Source organism: Pristiophorus japonicus, chromosome 5 (genome assembly GCF_044704955.1).
Source record: "Pristiophorus japonicus isolate sPriJap1 chromosome 5, sPriJap1.hap1, whole genome shotgun sequence".
Lineage (NCBI taxonomy): Eukaryota > Metazoa > Chordata > Chondrichthyes > Pristiophoridae > Pristiophorus > Pristiophorus japonicus.
The window spans coordinates 268,028,931-268,045,135 of record NC_091981.1 but is presented as its reverse complement, the minus strand read 5'-3'; the positions used below and the strand labels follow the sequence as shown (position 1 = coordinate 268,045,135).

General features: G+C 43.4%; 1 protein-coding gene across 3 annotated transcripts in view; it reads right to left on the bottom strand.

Moving 5' to 3' along the window:
* Positions 1–16,205, bottom strand: part of lmbr1 (limb development membrane protein 1) — a 245,541-nt gene that overhangs the window by 180,077 nt on the left and 49,259 nt on the right. Inside the window, exons 3-4 of one of the 3 annotated variants that reach the window (XM_070881637.1) lie at positions 12,617–12,656; positions 9,334–9,473 (exon numbers count right to left, since the gene is read on the bottom strand). The exons of 1 other annotated variant lie outside the window; for it this stretch is intronic. In XM_070881637.1, the coding sequence (XP_070737738.1) occupies positions 9,334–9,473; positions 12,617–12,656 (180 nt within the window). Of the gene's footprint in view, positions 1–9,333; positions 9,474–12,616; positions 12,657–16,205 lie in introns of those variants that run through there. One more of the 3 variants, XM_070881638.1, reaches the window with a different exon arrangement.

Genomic DNA, 16,205 nt, shown 5'->3' with positions numbered 1-16,205 from the left:
GAAATCCATTCCCGAGCTCAAACCAGGCGGGAACGGGCCAAGAATCCCCCCTCCCCTCCCCACCCCAGTTTCTGTACAATCACACAATAAAAAAAATAAAGACTCTATACGGGAACGAGTTTTCTGAACCGGGGACATTGTTTGCCTGAGGACACAGTACCTCATCTAAGGACTGTCCTGGAAAACGGAGACATCTGGTCAGCCTCGATTATGACTAAAGAAAACTTCATGGCGAAAGACCATGTTGGTGTCATTTGCCTGTAGAACAGTCTGTGCAATGTTATTTGTGCAGCCTTGGATTCTTTTTAATGAGACACAGAACTGATAGAAAGTAATACAAAATGTGGTGCATTAATTAACAGCTGATGCAAGTATCATGGACATCCTATAAATGTAATGTTGACTGCTCATGTGTTTCTTTTGCGACTGCTTTGCAAAGTTTGAGAAGAAAAATAGATAACTGTCTCAAAAACATTATACAGTTTTTTCTTTGTACCAAAGAATATGCTAGATAGTGATTGCACTTATGTCTACAATTAATAAACCAAAAAATGCACACAACAAGGCTGCATTGCTTATTTTTCATTGTTATGATACCAGCTTGAATGGGGAATAAGTGCTAAATTTATAATTAATCATTGAGACATACAAGATTCCCAACAATGCTCGAATCATCAACAGAGCCATTATACAACTCACATTTATATAGCGCCTTTAACATAATAAAACATCCCAATGTAATCACAGAAGTGTAATCAAACAAAAATGGATGATAAGCCAAAGGAGGATATATCAGGAGGAGTGACTAAAAGCTTAATCAGAGGTGGGTTTTAAGTAGAAAAGACAGGCAGGTAGAGAGGCGGAGGAATTTAAGGAGGGAATTTTAAAGAATGTGGCCGAGACATCTGAAGTCACAGCCGCCAATGATGAGCGAAGGGCTGGGGGAGGGACACACAAGACCAGAGTTAGAGGAATGGAGTGTTCTGGGAGAATTGTAAGTCTGAAGGGTGTTGAAGGTAGGGTGGGGAAAGGCCACGAAGGGTTGTAAACACAAGGTTGTAGACATTGGGGACCAGGTACCAATGTAAGCACTGAAGTGATGGGTAAGCAGGACTTGGTATGGAATAGGATATGGGCATCAGAGTTTGGGACGAGCTGAAGCTTGCAGAGCGTGGAAGGTGCAAGGCTGGCCGGGAAAGTATTGGGATGTTCGAGCTTGAAGGCGACAACGACATGGATGAAAGTTTCAGCAGCAGATTTGCAGCAGGGGTGGAGGCTGTTAATATGATTAAGTAGGCAGTCTTTGAGCTTTTCGATCCCGAGCTGAGCTTCCGACCCCATTTCCTCCCAAGCACAGAGGTTTCAAGCAGTCTGGTTCAACTTGAAACACTGGCCATCGAGGGGGATGGAATTGGTGGCGAGGATATGGAGTTTGTGGCAGGGGCTGAAGAGGATAGCTTCGGTCTTCCCAATGTTTTAAGTGGAGAAAACTGCAGCTCATTCAACAGCAAATGTGAGATGTGTCTGACAAATAAAGCAGTGGCAGGATCAAGAGATGTGGTAGAAAGGTGGAGCTGGGTCTCGTCAGCATAGATATGGAAGCTGGCCCACGTGTTCGAATGATGTCACCAAGGGGCAGCACGTAGATGAGCAAAAATATGGGCCAAGAATGAATCCTTGGGTGACTCGAGGCAACAGAGCTGGTGGGAAGAGAAGCCATTGTTTAAGATGCTCCAGCTACAACTGGACAGAATGGAATCAAACAAGGATAGACCTACTGATTTCAGTGGGGGGGATCATATATTTAAGGATTTTTAAGAAATCAGGGAGGTTAAAAATGGGGCAGCAGCTTGCAAAGAAAGAAGTGGCAATAATGCTTTTCTTTTTGAGGTGGTGTGCCGGTGACTGTTTTTAAAGAACGCGTCAGTACCTGAGGAAAAGGAACCATTTACAATGTCAACTACATTGGGAGTGAGGAAGGGAAATAGGGTGGTCAGCAATTTAATGGGAATAGGGGGTCAAGAAAGACAAAAACTAGCTCGAACTTCACCAAAGCCTTACCTGCCAGCTATAAATATCGCAACGAATTTCTACCTAGCCTAGAATAAGTCTAAACTTTCCTTTTCCAAACAGCCTATGTTATATTAGGCAACGTTTTTAAGAATTAAGGCTCTGAAATTTCAGATGTGGAGGGCTATTTGGGCGGGCAGGCAGGCTGGAACTTGGGGTGGGACACATTTCCGCCAGGTCTCTGTCCTATTTCCTATATCTGGAAATTCTGCCAGAAGTGGCGGTGGGCACTCCTTGAGCCGAAAGCCCCTCCGTCTCAGAAGAAATCTCACTCGTTCCGCCTCCAGGATCCCCAATTCAAAGTGTGCCTGCTTACAAGGATCAGATACTGACAATAGTGGGGCCCACAAAACTGAAATTGCCAGATTCCCAAGATTAATCACTTTGGGAAAGAGGCAACTTTGAAATTTTTCATGATTTTAAATGATTCTTGGCTGGGTTCGATGCTTCTTTAAGGTAACAGCAAAGAGCAGTTTAGACATTCCTGCACCTCCACAGTCCTGGCCCAGTAACACCAGAAAGGGCACAGGTGCCCATCCTCATAGTTCAATGATCCTGATCCCAATTTGGAATGGAGTCTTTCAGCTACAGCAGACAAACTGCCACATCACGGATACCCAAGAAATTTCAGACCCCATGTATTTAGAAAGATTCTTAACTTCACATTCATATCTTAACCATTGGAGATTATGGTCTAATCAAAACTTAGAAAGTTGTGGCAGACAACAACAAAAGACACTGATTTTTAGTATTGCTGTGCACTACCGCCACCTGCTGGCTTTTTGCTGCAGAGCAGGATATTCAGCAAAATCACTGTTTATTCAGTATTCTATCATTCACATTATTTCTCCAAATATTACTCTTGAATATTCAAGCTAAAGCATATTCTAGCTCTCATCTCAAGTATTAGTTTACATGTAATGATATTTATTAATAGTTTGCAGCAAAGTTGAAGCTATAAATATAAGAAATGTTATCAGAGAACCAGAAATAAACCAACAATTCAAGCGGATCGCTCTTAAAATGGAGCATTTGTTTATAGTGAATATGTAAAACGGACCTCTGGTCCAGAGCAAACTGGTGAAATGTTAATCTAATCTGTCTGCGGCCTGCAAGGGTCCTACATGATCAAGTATGAGCAGTCTCAATATGAATGGCCATTAACCCACAGCAATAAATGACTCCTAATTTAGCACTGCACTAGGAAGATCAGACAAAAAGGTTACAGAACAATTGATGTAGAAACCAAAGAATGTGACACTGGCGCAAAATGTGGTGCTGTTGTGAGGTTGAGTTCGAGGCATATTGCCAGCAAGGAGTAGATGGAGTTTAACTTTACATCCAACTTTGCTATACCTAACCTAGTATGCTGACCCTGGTACTTCGAACAGCAAATTATATTCCTCAGCAACATAATCTTTGACTTAAATACAAAACTCATGAAACAAAAAAAAAGTCTTGAACTAAAAACAGAAAATACTGCGCAAGTCAAGCAGCATTTGTGGAGAGAAAAACAGAGTCAACGTTTCAGGTCGAACGTTGGCCTGGGTTTTGCAGTGCCGATAAAGGCAACGCTAACTTCCGGGTTTCAGCAAGGTTCACCTCAACAGATCGACCGCAACAACAAAAATCATATGCGCTGGCGCAGAGTTGGGCTATTTGTCCAACTACTGCCTAGCAAATGCCAATGAAACCCTCGTGCCTGGTAAAAGCAGATGTAGGGCCTGCTTTCACCAGCGTACGGGTTAACATAAATCTTAAATTAAAATTCAAAAATTTAAAAAAACATGCCCGAACATTAAAATTAGTTTATGCAAATTTTGGCCCAGATTAAAATGTTTAAAATAATTTTTCAATTTTTATTATGTATGCTTTATTGAAGGGACTTTTAATTAAATTTGAAAATGGGAACATTTATTTTTATTCCAGTTGTATAAATTATTTAATTTTTGGGGTATTCCTCATATGCTTATGCAGATTCTGTTCGTAAAACAGAATCCGTAAGCATATTAGGAATCCTCTTTTTGGATTGGAAGACCTGGCCCACATGATCCCAGGGATGCTTACGAACCGCCTGCATCCCTGGGACCCCTGGGCCTTTACGCAGGCGTACACCTGCAGGCCCAGAACACAAAAGTCTCCAAAGCCTGGGAGCCTGAAGGTAAGTGAGGATATTTGTAGTGGCATGCCTCCGATCGCAAATTCCGGGACATTAATTCTGTTTCTCTCTCCACAGATGCTGCCCAACCTGCTGAGTATTTCCAGCATTTTCTATTTTTATTTCAGATTTCCAGAATCCATAGTATTTTGCTTTTGTAAAAGTCTTGAACTGTTATGATACTGGTGTAATAATACCCGAGGACCTGGGTTCAGGCTCAACGATACTTAGGGAGGGAGCTGGGTATAATATCAGGCAAAGCACAGAAGACAGGGAGCTTGAGAGAGGTGGGGCTGGATGAGGAGTAGGAGCGAGCGAGAGAGAGCGCGAGAGAGAGAGAGAGCGAGAGAGAGAGAGAGCGAGAGAGAGAGAGCGAGTAAATAAGTGCTGACTTGTACCAGTTACTTATTATAAAATAAAGCCTGTTCTGATGTGCTCAATTGAATCAAATTCAGTCTGAACAGTCTAAATAGAAATGTTTAACATCTGGATAGAAAAAAATATCCACAAGAGATGTATAGCATTTTTAAATTACAATTCGCACCACATGCAATTAACATGAATTTAAGCACAGTTGCTGCTGTGAACAATACAAGTTCACCAATCACATTTGTACTCTAGACAGATGCCTTTAAATATACTGATATTCAGCAGCATCTTCAGGGGACGAATAAAGTATGCAACACTGTCTGCTTCATAAGACAAATGCTTGAGACTAAAGAAGTTTACTGGATTTTTCATATTCCATTTATTGTTCACAGTTTTACAACTAAAGAAAATTCAGAACAAAAAGTGCCTGGATTGCAATGAAAGAAAAAAAAACAATAATTTTTTTTGTGCCTCTAACCTAGATTACCAGTTTTCAAACAGGCACCGAGACAAAGTAGGAGAAATTAGATAGGGTGTCCAAAGACTTCAAAGAATGGATTTTAAGGAGGGTCTTAAAAATAAGAGATGGAGAGACAGAGAGGTTTAGGGAATAAAATTAGAAAGTGGAACCCAGGTGGCTAAAATAAATCATCAAAAGGGAGGGAAGGGGAAATACACGGAAAGGAATGCACAACGTGAAAGGAAGGCCTGAGTCAGAGGTTCAAAAGGGCCTGCTGCAGGTTATGGAGGGAGAGAGGAGGGCAGAGGGCGATTTAGAGACAGAGGACAAGAATTTAAAATTTGAGGCAAGGGCAGACAGGGGACTTGTGTCATCATCATCATAGGCAGTCCCTCGAAATTGAAGACTTGTTTCCACTCAAAGTGAGTTCTCAAGGTGACTGAACAGTCCAATACAGGAATTTACAGTCTCTGTCACAGGTGGGACAGACAGTGGTTGAAGGAAGGGGTAGGTGGGGTCCGGTTTGCCGCATGCTCCTCCAGTTGCCTGCGCTTGTTTTCTGCATGCCCTCGGCGTGAGATTCGAGGTGCTCAACGCCCTCCCGGATACTCTTCCTCCATTTGGAGCGATCTTGGGCCAGGGATTCCCAGGTGCCGAGGGAAGATGTTGCACTTTATCAATGAGGCTTTGAGGGTGTCCTTCAAACGTTTCCTCTGCCCACCTGGGACTCGCTTGCCGTGTAGGAGTTCAGAGTAGAGAGCTTGCTTTGGGAGTCTCGTGTCAGGCATGTGGACAATGTGGCCCGCCCAACAGAGCTGGTCGAGTGTGGTCAGTGCTTCGATGCTGGGGATGTTGGCCTGATCGAGAACACAGACATTGGTGCATCTATTCTCCCAGTGGATTTGCAGGATCTTGTGGAGGCAGCGCTGATGGTACTTCTCAAGTGCTTTGAGATGTCTGCTGTAAATAGTCCACGTCTCTGAGCCATATAGGAGGGCGGGTATCACTGCTGCCCTGTAGACCATAAGCTTGATGCCAGATTTGAGATCCTAGTCTTCAAGCACTCTCTTCCTCAAGCAACTGAAGGCTGCGCTGGCACATTGGAAGCGCTGTTGGACCTCGTCATCGATGTCTGCCCTTGCTGATAGTAGGCTCGCGAGGTATGGAAAATGGGAAGGGGAAGGGGACATATGTAGCAATGAAGGGTTTAAATGCAAGCATTTTCCATACCTTGGAAACTTACTGTCAACAAGGGCAGACGTCGATGCCTTCAGTGAGCCAGTGCAACCTTCAGTCGCCCGAAGAGTGTGTTTGAAGATCAGGATCGCAAACCCAGCACCAAGCTCATGGTCTACAGAGCAGTAGTGATACCCTCCTTCCTGTATGCTTCCGAGACATGGACTATGTACAGCAGGCACCTCAAAGCACTGGAGAAGTACCACCAGTGCTGCCACTGCAAGATTTTGCAAATCCATTGGCAAGATAGGCGCAGCGTCAGTGTTCTCACTCAGGCCAACATCTCCAGCATCGAAGCATTGACTGCACTCAATCAGCTCCGATGGACGGGCCACATCATCCGCATGCCCGATACTAGACTCCCAAGACAAGCGCTTTACTCAGAGCTCTGACACGGCAAGCGAGCCCAAGGTGGGCAGAGGAAACGCTTCAAAGACACCCTCAAAGCCTCCTTGAAAAAGTGCACTATCTCCACCAACCCCTGGGAATCCCTGGCCCGAGACCGCTCAAAGTGCAGGAGAAGCTTCCGGGAAGACGTCGAACACCTCGAGTCTCTTCGCCGGGAGCACGCAGAAGCCAAGTGCAAACAGCGGAAAGAGCGCACGACAACCCAAGCACCCCACCATTGTCTGCCCCACCTGTGACAGACTGTAAGGTCCCGCATTGGACTCATCAGTCATCCAAGAACTCATATTCGTGTGGAAGCAAGTCATCCTCAACTGCCTAAGAGGAGAATAATAGGCAAGCAGGACTTGGTGCAGAATAGGATATGGGCAGCAGCAGTCTTTTGGATGAGCTGGAGTTTGTGGAGGGTGTAGGACGAGAAGCCAGCAAGAACAGCGTTGGTGAAAATCGAGTCTGTAGGTGCCAAACCACAGCAACTTGCATTTGTATTGCGCCTTCAATGTAGTAAGATATCCCAAGGCACTTCATAGGAACATTGTCAATCAAAATTTGACACCAAGCCACATAAGGAGATATTGGAGCAGATGACCAAATCTTGGTCAAAGAAGCACCTTAAAAAGGAGGAAAGAGAGGCAGAGAGTTTAGGGAGGGAATTCCAGAGCTTAGGGCCCAGGCAGCTGAAGGCATGGCCACCAATAGTGGAGCAATGAAAATCAGGGATGCTCATGAAGCCAGACTTGGAGAAGCGCAGACATCTCAAGGGTTGTAGGCCTAGAGGACAGATAGGGAGGGGCAAGACCATGGAGGAATTTGAGAACAAGGATGAGAATTTTAAAATGCTTAACCAGGAGCCAATGTAGGTCAACGAGCACAGGTGTGATGGGTGATCGGGACTTGGTGCGAGTTAGGACACGGGCAGCAGAGTTTTGGATGACCTCATGTTCACGGAGGGTAGAATGTGGGAGGCTGGACAGGAAAACATTGGAAGAGTCAAATCTAAAGAAAGAAAGACATGGAAGAGAGTTTCAGCAGCAGATAAGCTGAGGCAGGGGCAGAGTCGGGTGATGTTAGAGGTGGAAATGGGTGGTTTTAGTGACGGCGCGGATATGTGGTTAGAAACTAATCTCGGTTCAAATACGACACCAAGGTTGCGAACAGACTAGTTCAGTCTCAGACAGTTGCCAGGGAGAGGGATAGAGTTGGTGGCAGGACTGAAGACAATGGCTTAGATTTTCCCAATATTTAGTTGGAGTTAATATCTGCTCATCCAGTGCTATAAGAGTTGTTTGTGGCAGATGGGCTGAAGTACAGATAGAGGCAGGAAATTTTACAGGAGATGGAACGAGGTGGTCTTCCTGATAGAGGAAACATGGAGTCATCAACTCATCCCAACTTCAAGTAAGGTGGTGAGGTTGACAGCAGGCTGGATCAGCCCGAGAAAGTGACCAGGGAGGGGGATGGAGTCAGTAGCAAGAGCGCAGAGTTTGTGATCGGTGTGAAGATGATTGTTTCAGTTATCCTGATATGTAGCTGGATGTCAGACGAGCAGTCTGACAGCAAAGAGGGAGTGGATGGGTCAAGAAAGGTGATAGAGACAAAGCACTTTTTATACATGTTTGTTAAAACGTAACCCTGGTCTCAATCGTCAGAGATGAGGATTTCAAGGTTTTTTTTTAAAAAGCTTGGTTACACCACAAGATGGCGTTCTGCACAGATTGTTGTATCCTTCAGCAATCGATTCTGTCAAATTAGGTTTGCTCAAACACTTCCTTCAAATTAGAAGGCTGTTTTAGCCATTATCGAGTTTGTTCGGGAATCATTCATTCGATTTTACCAATGAGAGAATATGGAGGTTAAAGAAAGAAAATTCTTACTGCATTCACAGCTTTGACAAACTGAGACAGGTTTACTCCTTCAGCAACTTCCCAGACCAATGACAACAATTCTATGCATGCACTGCATGTTAAGAGTCCAAAACAAGCAATCCACATCCTGAAGATGGTGCTAAATTAATTTGCTGTGAAACATTCAAGTTGTCTGGAGTACGTACAAGGCGCTATATAAATGCAAAGGTTTTAAATGGCTGCTTTGCATCAATCTTTACTACTGAAGATGATAATGGGTTACTAATAATACCAACATAGGATACATGGCACTCAACGACTACAAGAACCAACATTTTGTGAAAGAGAGTAAATAAAGAAGAACTGTTTCCAATACCTGAAGGGCCGATAACCAGAGGGCATAGATTTAAGGTGATTGGCAAAAGAACCAGAGGCAAAATGAAGAAAAACTTTTTCATGCAATGAGTGGTTAGAATTTGGAATGCAGTTCCTGATACGGTGATGGAAACAGATTCATTAGTAACTTTCAAAGAGAACTGGATAAGTACTTGAAGGGATATGAAGAAAGAGGGGAATGGGATTAACGGGATTGTGCTTCGAAAGAGCTGGTGCAGACTCGATGGGCCGAATGGCCTCCTTCTGTGCTGTGCTATTTTTTGATTCGATCACTGATTAATGTATAAACTTACAGACTTATATATTTGCGCTATGGAGGATGGACTGGAGATGAGATTGTCATTGCCAGAACATTGATTTTTCAGATTATGAGAAACAAATTAAAATATACTAACCATGAATTAATGACCCATTCAGCCACTGTATGTAGTAATTTTGTGGGAAGGAAAGCAGGATCTCATTGCTGATGATTGAAAACGGCAACAGCAAGACTGCACCAGCTGAAACAGCCAGAGTAAATGTACATAGGTACAATCTGAAAAAAGTCCAAAAACATCAAAAAGGAATAATTATGACTTTTCAGCCAACAATAAAAAGATCAAGCCACACAACAACCCCAACTAAATTGGTTGCAACTTTCACAACACAAGAGTCAATCTTTTCTAGCTCCAGCCAGTGCTAAAGTACTAGGTTCCTCTTTACAGCCAGCACATTACTTTCAATGGCAATTTAAAGTGTATAGAACTTGCATAGAAATTAGTTTTTTTTTAAAAAGCAGTTTAATTAGCTATGACAGTAGAAAATATCTACGATTCCCTACAAAACTTGTGGCCATTTATCTGGGAGGCACCAAATGAGGTCAAGATCAATTGGTTATATTTCATGCCTTCATAGTGTGTCACACAATACAACAGTCAGAATGTTTCTCGTAAGGAATACTTAAGGAAATTGACTGGTCATTGTTAAGATAGTGCAGTTTTCCAGCACACTTAACACCCATATGTGGGTATATTTCCTCCTGTTGCTGAATTAAGTGAAAAGGTTGCATTAAAGGTCTCACTGACATTATCACCTGCGACTAACGAGAGCTGCAAGAACTTAAATCACATCTGTCATGAGAGTCTTGTGCATTCTTCCAATTGTTAACCTCCACATAGGTTTGCAGCACTATGGGGAAAGAGCAGGGGAGCAGACACGATGGGCCAAATGACCTCCTGTGTGTAAGATTCTGCATACAAGTCATAGCCCCAATTGTGAATTGAAGGATATGGCAATGGGATTAGTGTGAAAAAAAATAAACTTCAGTGCCTCAGTTGTTATTTAACTTTGGTTTTACTCAGTCACCCTCAATAAGAAATAAATAAAAGCGAATGGAATGTTGGCCTTCATCTCAAGGGGATTGGAATACAAAAATGAGGGAGTCATGCTTCAGTTGCAGAGTCCATCGAGAGGACTGAATTCAGTTTTGTGCACCAAATTTCAGGAAAGATACATTAGCCATGGAAGAGGAAAAGTGCAGGTTCACCTAAATGCTTTTAGGACTAAAGGGTTAAATTATGAGGGCAGGTTGGCTTGTATTCAATAATTTGAAGAAAGAAACACTAGTTCCTCTGATGGGAGAATCCAGAACAAGAGGGCATAATCATAAAACTAGAGCAAGTCCATTAAAGGAGTGCATCAGGAAGTACTTTTTACACATAGGGTAGTGGAAATCTAGAACTCTCCCCTCAACAGGCTGTGGATGCTGAATCAAGTGAAATTTTCAAGACTGAGATCAACAGATTTGTGTTGGGTATGGGTAGCATTACAATTTTGGAAATGTCAGTCGGAAACTGGAAAGAGAATACTTAAACTCTTGAGAAGCATGCTAAAATCTGACCCATCATGGGCAGTCCCTCGAAATCGAGGAAGACTTGCTTCCACTCTAAATGAGTTCTCAGGTGACTGAACAGTCCAATACGGGAATTACAGTCTCTGTCCTGTGACAGACAGTCGTTAAAGGAAAGGATGAGTGGGACTGGTTTGCCGCAGCTCCTTCCGCTGCCTGCGCTTGTTTTCTGTATGCTCAGTCTTGGCTCAATGGTAGCACTCTTTGTCTCTGAATCATTAGGTTGTGGGTTCAAGCCCCACTCGAGACTTGAGCACATAACGTAGGCTGGCACTTCAGTGCAGTATTGAGGGAGTACTACACTGTGGCAGATGTGTCTTGTCTTTCAGATGAGACATTAAATTGAGGCCCATCTGCCCTCGCAGGTGGACATAAAAGATCACACAGTTCTAATCGAAGAAGAGCAGGGGAATTCTCAGTGTCCAGGCCAATAGGAACCCTCAACCAATACCTAAAACCATATGATCTGGTCATTTATTTCATTGCTATTTGAGACATTGCTGTGCACAAATTGGCTGCTACATTACAATAATTTGACTGTAAATCTAAACTTGACTACTCCATGCACTCCTAGCTGACCTCCCACATTCTACCCTACATAAACTTGAGCTTATCCAAAACTCGTGTCCTATCTCGCACCAAGTTCCGCTCACCCATCACCCCTGTGCTCGCTGACCTACATTGGCTCCCAGTTAAGCAACACCTCGGTTTCAAATTTCTCCTGCTTCAAAATTCAATCCCTCCATGGCCTCGCTCCTTCCCATTTCCTTCAGACTCTCAACACCCCCCCCACCTCCTCCGAGATGTCTGCACATCCCTGATTTTAACTGCTCAACCATTGGTGGCCGTGCCTTCAGCTGCCTGGGACCCAAGCTCTGGAACTCCCTCCCTAAACCTCTTTGCCTCGCTACTCTAAACCTACCTCTTTGACCAAGCTTTTAGTCATCTTCCATAATTTGTAGCTCGGTGCCAAAATTATTGTTTTGTCTTCTAACACCCCTGTGAAGCGCCTTGGGATGTTTAACCTATGTTAAAGGTGCTATATAAATACAAGTTGTTGTAAATTGCTTTGGGATATCAGGTGGTCATTATAGGCGCTACACAAGTCCAAGTTCTTTCTTTCTGTGTGTAGTATTAAAGGAGGCAATTACAAAGTGTGGGGTCTTGGCAGATCATGATACAGCCCATCAATGGTGATGTAAAGGGAGGTGCGGATGCACAAGACGCCAGAGTTCGGGAGCGGAGGGATTTTAGGACTGGAGGAGGTTACAGAAATTGGGACGCTGAGTTTGCCTGGGTACATTTATATGGTTTATCAGTTACAGTAAATATAGCAAGGTTTTCAAATATGTATAGGTGCAGACTTGTCCTCACCAGCACACAACAGTTTCATCCCCTTTCACAGATATGGCTAAATCGAATCTCATCTTCAACTAACTAATCCTCCTCTCACTCGTCTTGGTTCTAGCAGCCACTCTATTGATCTGCTGTAGGATGATTTTAAGATTTATTTGGGCTAAGTGAGCTGCATTGCATTTGTTGCTGTTGTTTCTGCCAAGATGATTTGTAACTATGTTCAACAGAAGTGAAATAAAGGACGGAGCTTTCTGCTGGATCACAAAATATCACTGAATTACACACAATATACAGCACAGAATCAGGCCATTCGGCCCAACCAGTCCATGTAGCGTTTGTGGTCGATGAAGTACCCACCCTCCCGGCTAAAGTAACACCATGGCAGCAAGGGGGACGATCTGGGCAAAACAGAAATATTTTGTTTAAATACATACGAAATTCTGTTCACTATAGCATCTTCATCCTCATGATCATCTGTAAAACAAAAAGAAAAACTCACCAACAAATTTACACTGCACAACAGAAGTTCAAAAATTAAAATACTGCAAATGCTGGAAATTTGAAATAAATATAGAAATCGCTGGAAACACTCAGCAGAACAGGCAGCATCCATGGAGAGAGGTAGGTAAGGTTAACATTTCAGGTCGTGGACCTTTGATCAGAACCGGAATAGTTGCATCAAATGTATGTCTTTGTTAGATGCTAGATTGAAACAGTTCAATTTTCTTTACTTATAAGCTTTATAGTCAGTAGAGAGGAAAGACATTCATTTAGCAATTCTGGACTGGATTCTAATCTGAGACCCAGAAATATGGCAGTGGGGAATACAGTAAAACATAAATTTACTACAGCAGCTCTCTTAATAATGTGGAACAAGTCCTGACAATCACAATCTTACTTGAAAACTTACAAAAGGGGTTCTAACAAGCTAAAAGTAAAGTTGTAACTTCAGGAGAATGAAGAGAGTTAACAACCACAAATAAAATAGGCCTAGTGATTGAATGAGTTGGGTGAGAATTTCTTCAATTGACACAATGGTGCAGGAAATTGCGGTCGGAGGCATCTCATCTGAAAAAAATCTACGAAGTTACCTGATGGTCAGGGAGGGGAGAGTGGTGGAGGTGGGGGGGGCGGAGAAACCCAGGGCGGGGGACAGGAGGGGCCACATTGCAGCGAAGGTCTGGGGGGGCGAAGTGTGTTGGAGGGGCGGGCCTGGGGGCTCTGTACCTCGGTGCAGGGAGTTTTCAGAGTGCGGTGGACGGGTTGACTGCGCAGATGGCAGTTGGTGGATGTGGTGTGGTTGGCGTCGCGGGGCATGGCTCTGGGGGCTCGACATCCAGGGGTGTTTGGCAATTGGGAAGGATTCTGACGGGACGGGGCAGGTTGGGTGCGTGGGGGGGGGGGGGGGGGGGAGGAAGTGTTCCCGGTGTTGGGTGGATCCTTAATCTCCCTGACCACCAGGTAACTTCGCAGATTTTTTTCAGGTGAGATGCCTCCGACCGCAATTTCCTGCACCATTGTGTCAATTGAAGAAATTCTCACCCAACTCCTTCAAAATACAGAATCAGCACAAGTATGAATGGGAATACCCCCAAATTACACACTTAAAATAATTTTTTTTTTTTAAACATCACATTTAAAATTAATCAAAATGGAAGTTATTTAAAAATTAGAAATTTTTTGAAAAATAAATTTACATATTTTAAAGGGTCTAAAAATAAATTTACCTTATTTCACAGGTTTTTAAATGCTTAAATTATTGAAAAAAATTTATTTCTCTGTCCTTTGAAAGTCTTACGCTGATAAAAGCAGGCCTTACGAATGCCCATTTCTGTTAGATTTGTACGATCTGTCAAAAGCAAATGTAGCTATCCTTTCAGAGAATGAATGCAATGGAAGAGTGAGGTTCCCCGAGGGATTTGTACTGAATCAGGCTTCTAACACGTTCATCAGGTTGCAGTCTTATGTGCGACTGATTATAATCCCTTAGAGAACCAATAAGGAACATTATTAAATTAAGAGTATAAAGTAGGCAACATTACCAATAATGGCACACAGTTAGGTAGACAATATTTATTCTTCACAATCAGCTTTGCGTTAATTAACCATCACTCTAATTATCACTCCCTCCACCACCTCCCCATCTTTGCTCCAGTGTGCACCATCTGCAAGATGCACTATAGCAGCTCGCAAAAGGCTTCTTCGACAGCACTTCCCAAATGCACGACCTGTACCACCTAGAAGGACAAGGGTAGCAGGCACATGGAAACACTTCGAAAAGTGCAGAATTGACTCTGAAGCACATTGTTTGGTTCATCTTGGGTCATGCAGGTACAGCTGATGGTGAAGGCGGCAAATGGTATGTTGGCCTTCATAGCTAGGGGATTTGAGTATAGGAGCAGGGACGTCTTATTTCAGTTGTACGGGGCCTTAGTGAGGCCTCACCTGGAATATTGTGTTCAGTTTTGGTCTCCTAATCTGAGGAAGGACGTTCTTGCTATTGAGAGAGTGCAGCAAAGGTTCACCAGACTGATTCCCAGGATGGCAGGACTGACATATGAGGAGAGACTGGATCGACTGGGCCTGTATTTACTGGAGTTTAGAAAGAGAGGGAATCTCATACAAGATTCTGACAGGACTGGACAGGTTAGATGCAGGAAGAATTTTGCCGATGTTGAGGAAGTCTAGAACCAGGGGACACAGTCTAAGGATAAGGGGTAAACCATTTAGGACTGAGAGGAGGAGAAACTTCTTCACTCAGACTTGTTAACCTGTGGAATTCCCTACCGCAGAGAGTTGTTGATGCCAGTTCATTGGATATATTCAAGAGGGAGTTAGATATGGCCCTTACGGCTAAAGGGATCAAGGGGTATGGAGAGAAAGCAGGAAAGGGGTACGAAGGTGAATGATCAGCCATGATCTTATTGAATGGTGGTGCAGGCTCGAAGGGCCGAATGGCCTGCTCCTGTACCTATTTTCTATGTTTCTATCTTGTGGCCATGAAAGGCGTTGTATAAATGCAGGTTCTTTTGACGAAAACTTTTCAGCTGTAGCGACTCCAAGCAACAGTACTGTGTACAATTTGCATGTGGATCATTTTAAAACCAGTTACACAGTCCTCAAGGCGTGTTCTTGGATAATATCCAATTTGCTTATTGAGTCACACTCTGTATATTTCAGCAAAGGAAATGTCAGAGATGACAAATAGCACATTTGAAGTGCACATTCAGGTACTTAGCAAGAGACACTTTCTTACATTTCATATTGTATTCTCAAAACCTTCCTTGACAACTATCTCCAAACGGTAATTATCAAAGCCATTACTTTCAGACCTCTCCTCCCTTGCCAGACTCCATACCCCTCCCTGGCCATTTGCTCACACTGAAACAGACTGCGTGTAACCATGGCATCTTATTCAACCCTGAGCTGTGCATCAAACGTTACATCATAAGAATTACTGAAACTACTTATTTTCACCTCCTTAACATTGCCCACATCCATTCCTATGTCAGCCCCAGTGTTAGAACTCTTATACATGCTTTAGTCACTTCTAATGCTGGCCTACCATCTTCCGTAAACTCAACTGGTCCAAAACACAGTCATCTGCATCCTCACTAACAATAGCTTTCAGTCAATCAACACATTAAATTTCTATGTTTCTAAAAGCCTCAAATTCATATCCGTCTATGGCCTTGTTCCATCATAGCTCTACAACCTCCTCTAGCCTTAGAACCCCTCTGACACTTAGTCCTCAACTATGGTCTTTTGCGCTGATCACATATCCTCGCCCCCCCCCCCCCCCCCCCCCACCCCACATCACTGATGTTCTCAGCCTTCCTCAAACTTCCTCCTTAAACCTCTCCGCCTCACCTCTTCTCTCTTCCCACCTTTAAAAACCTTTCAAAAAACCTACCTTTACTCAATCACCCTTCCAGATCTCCTTCTATGGCTCAGTGTCCATTCCCTTATCTATTCCTATTTTCTTCTACCTATTCTAACCCTCTGTAAAGCTTGTTCAAACAT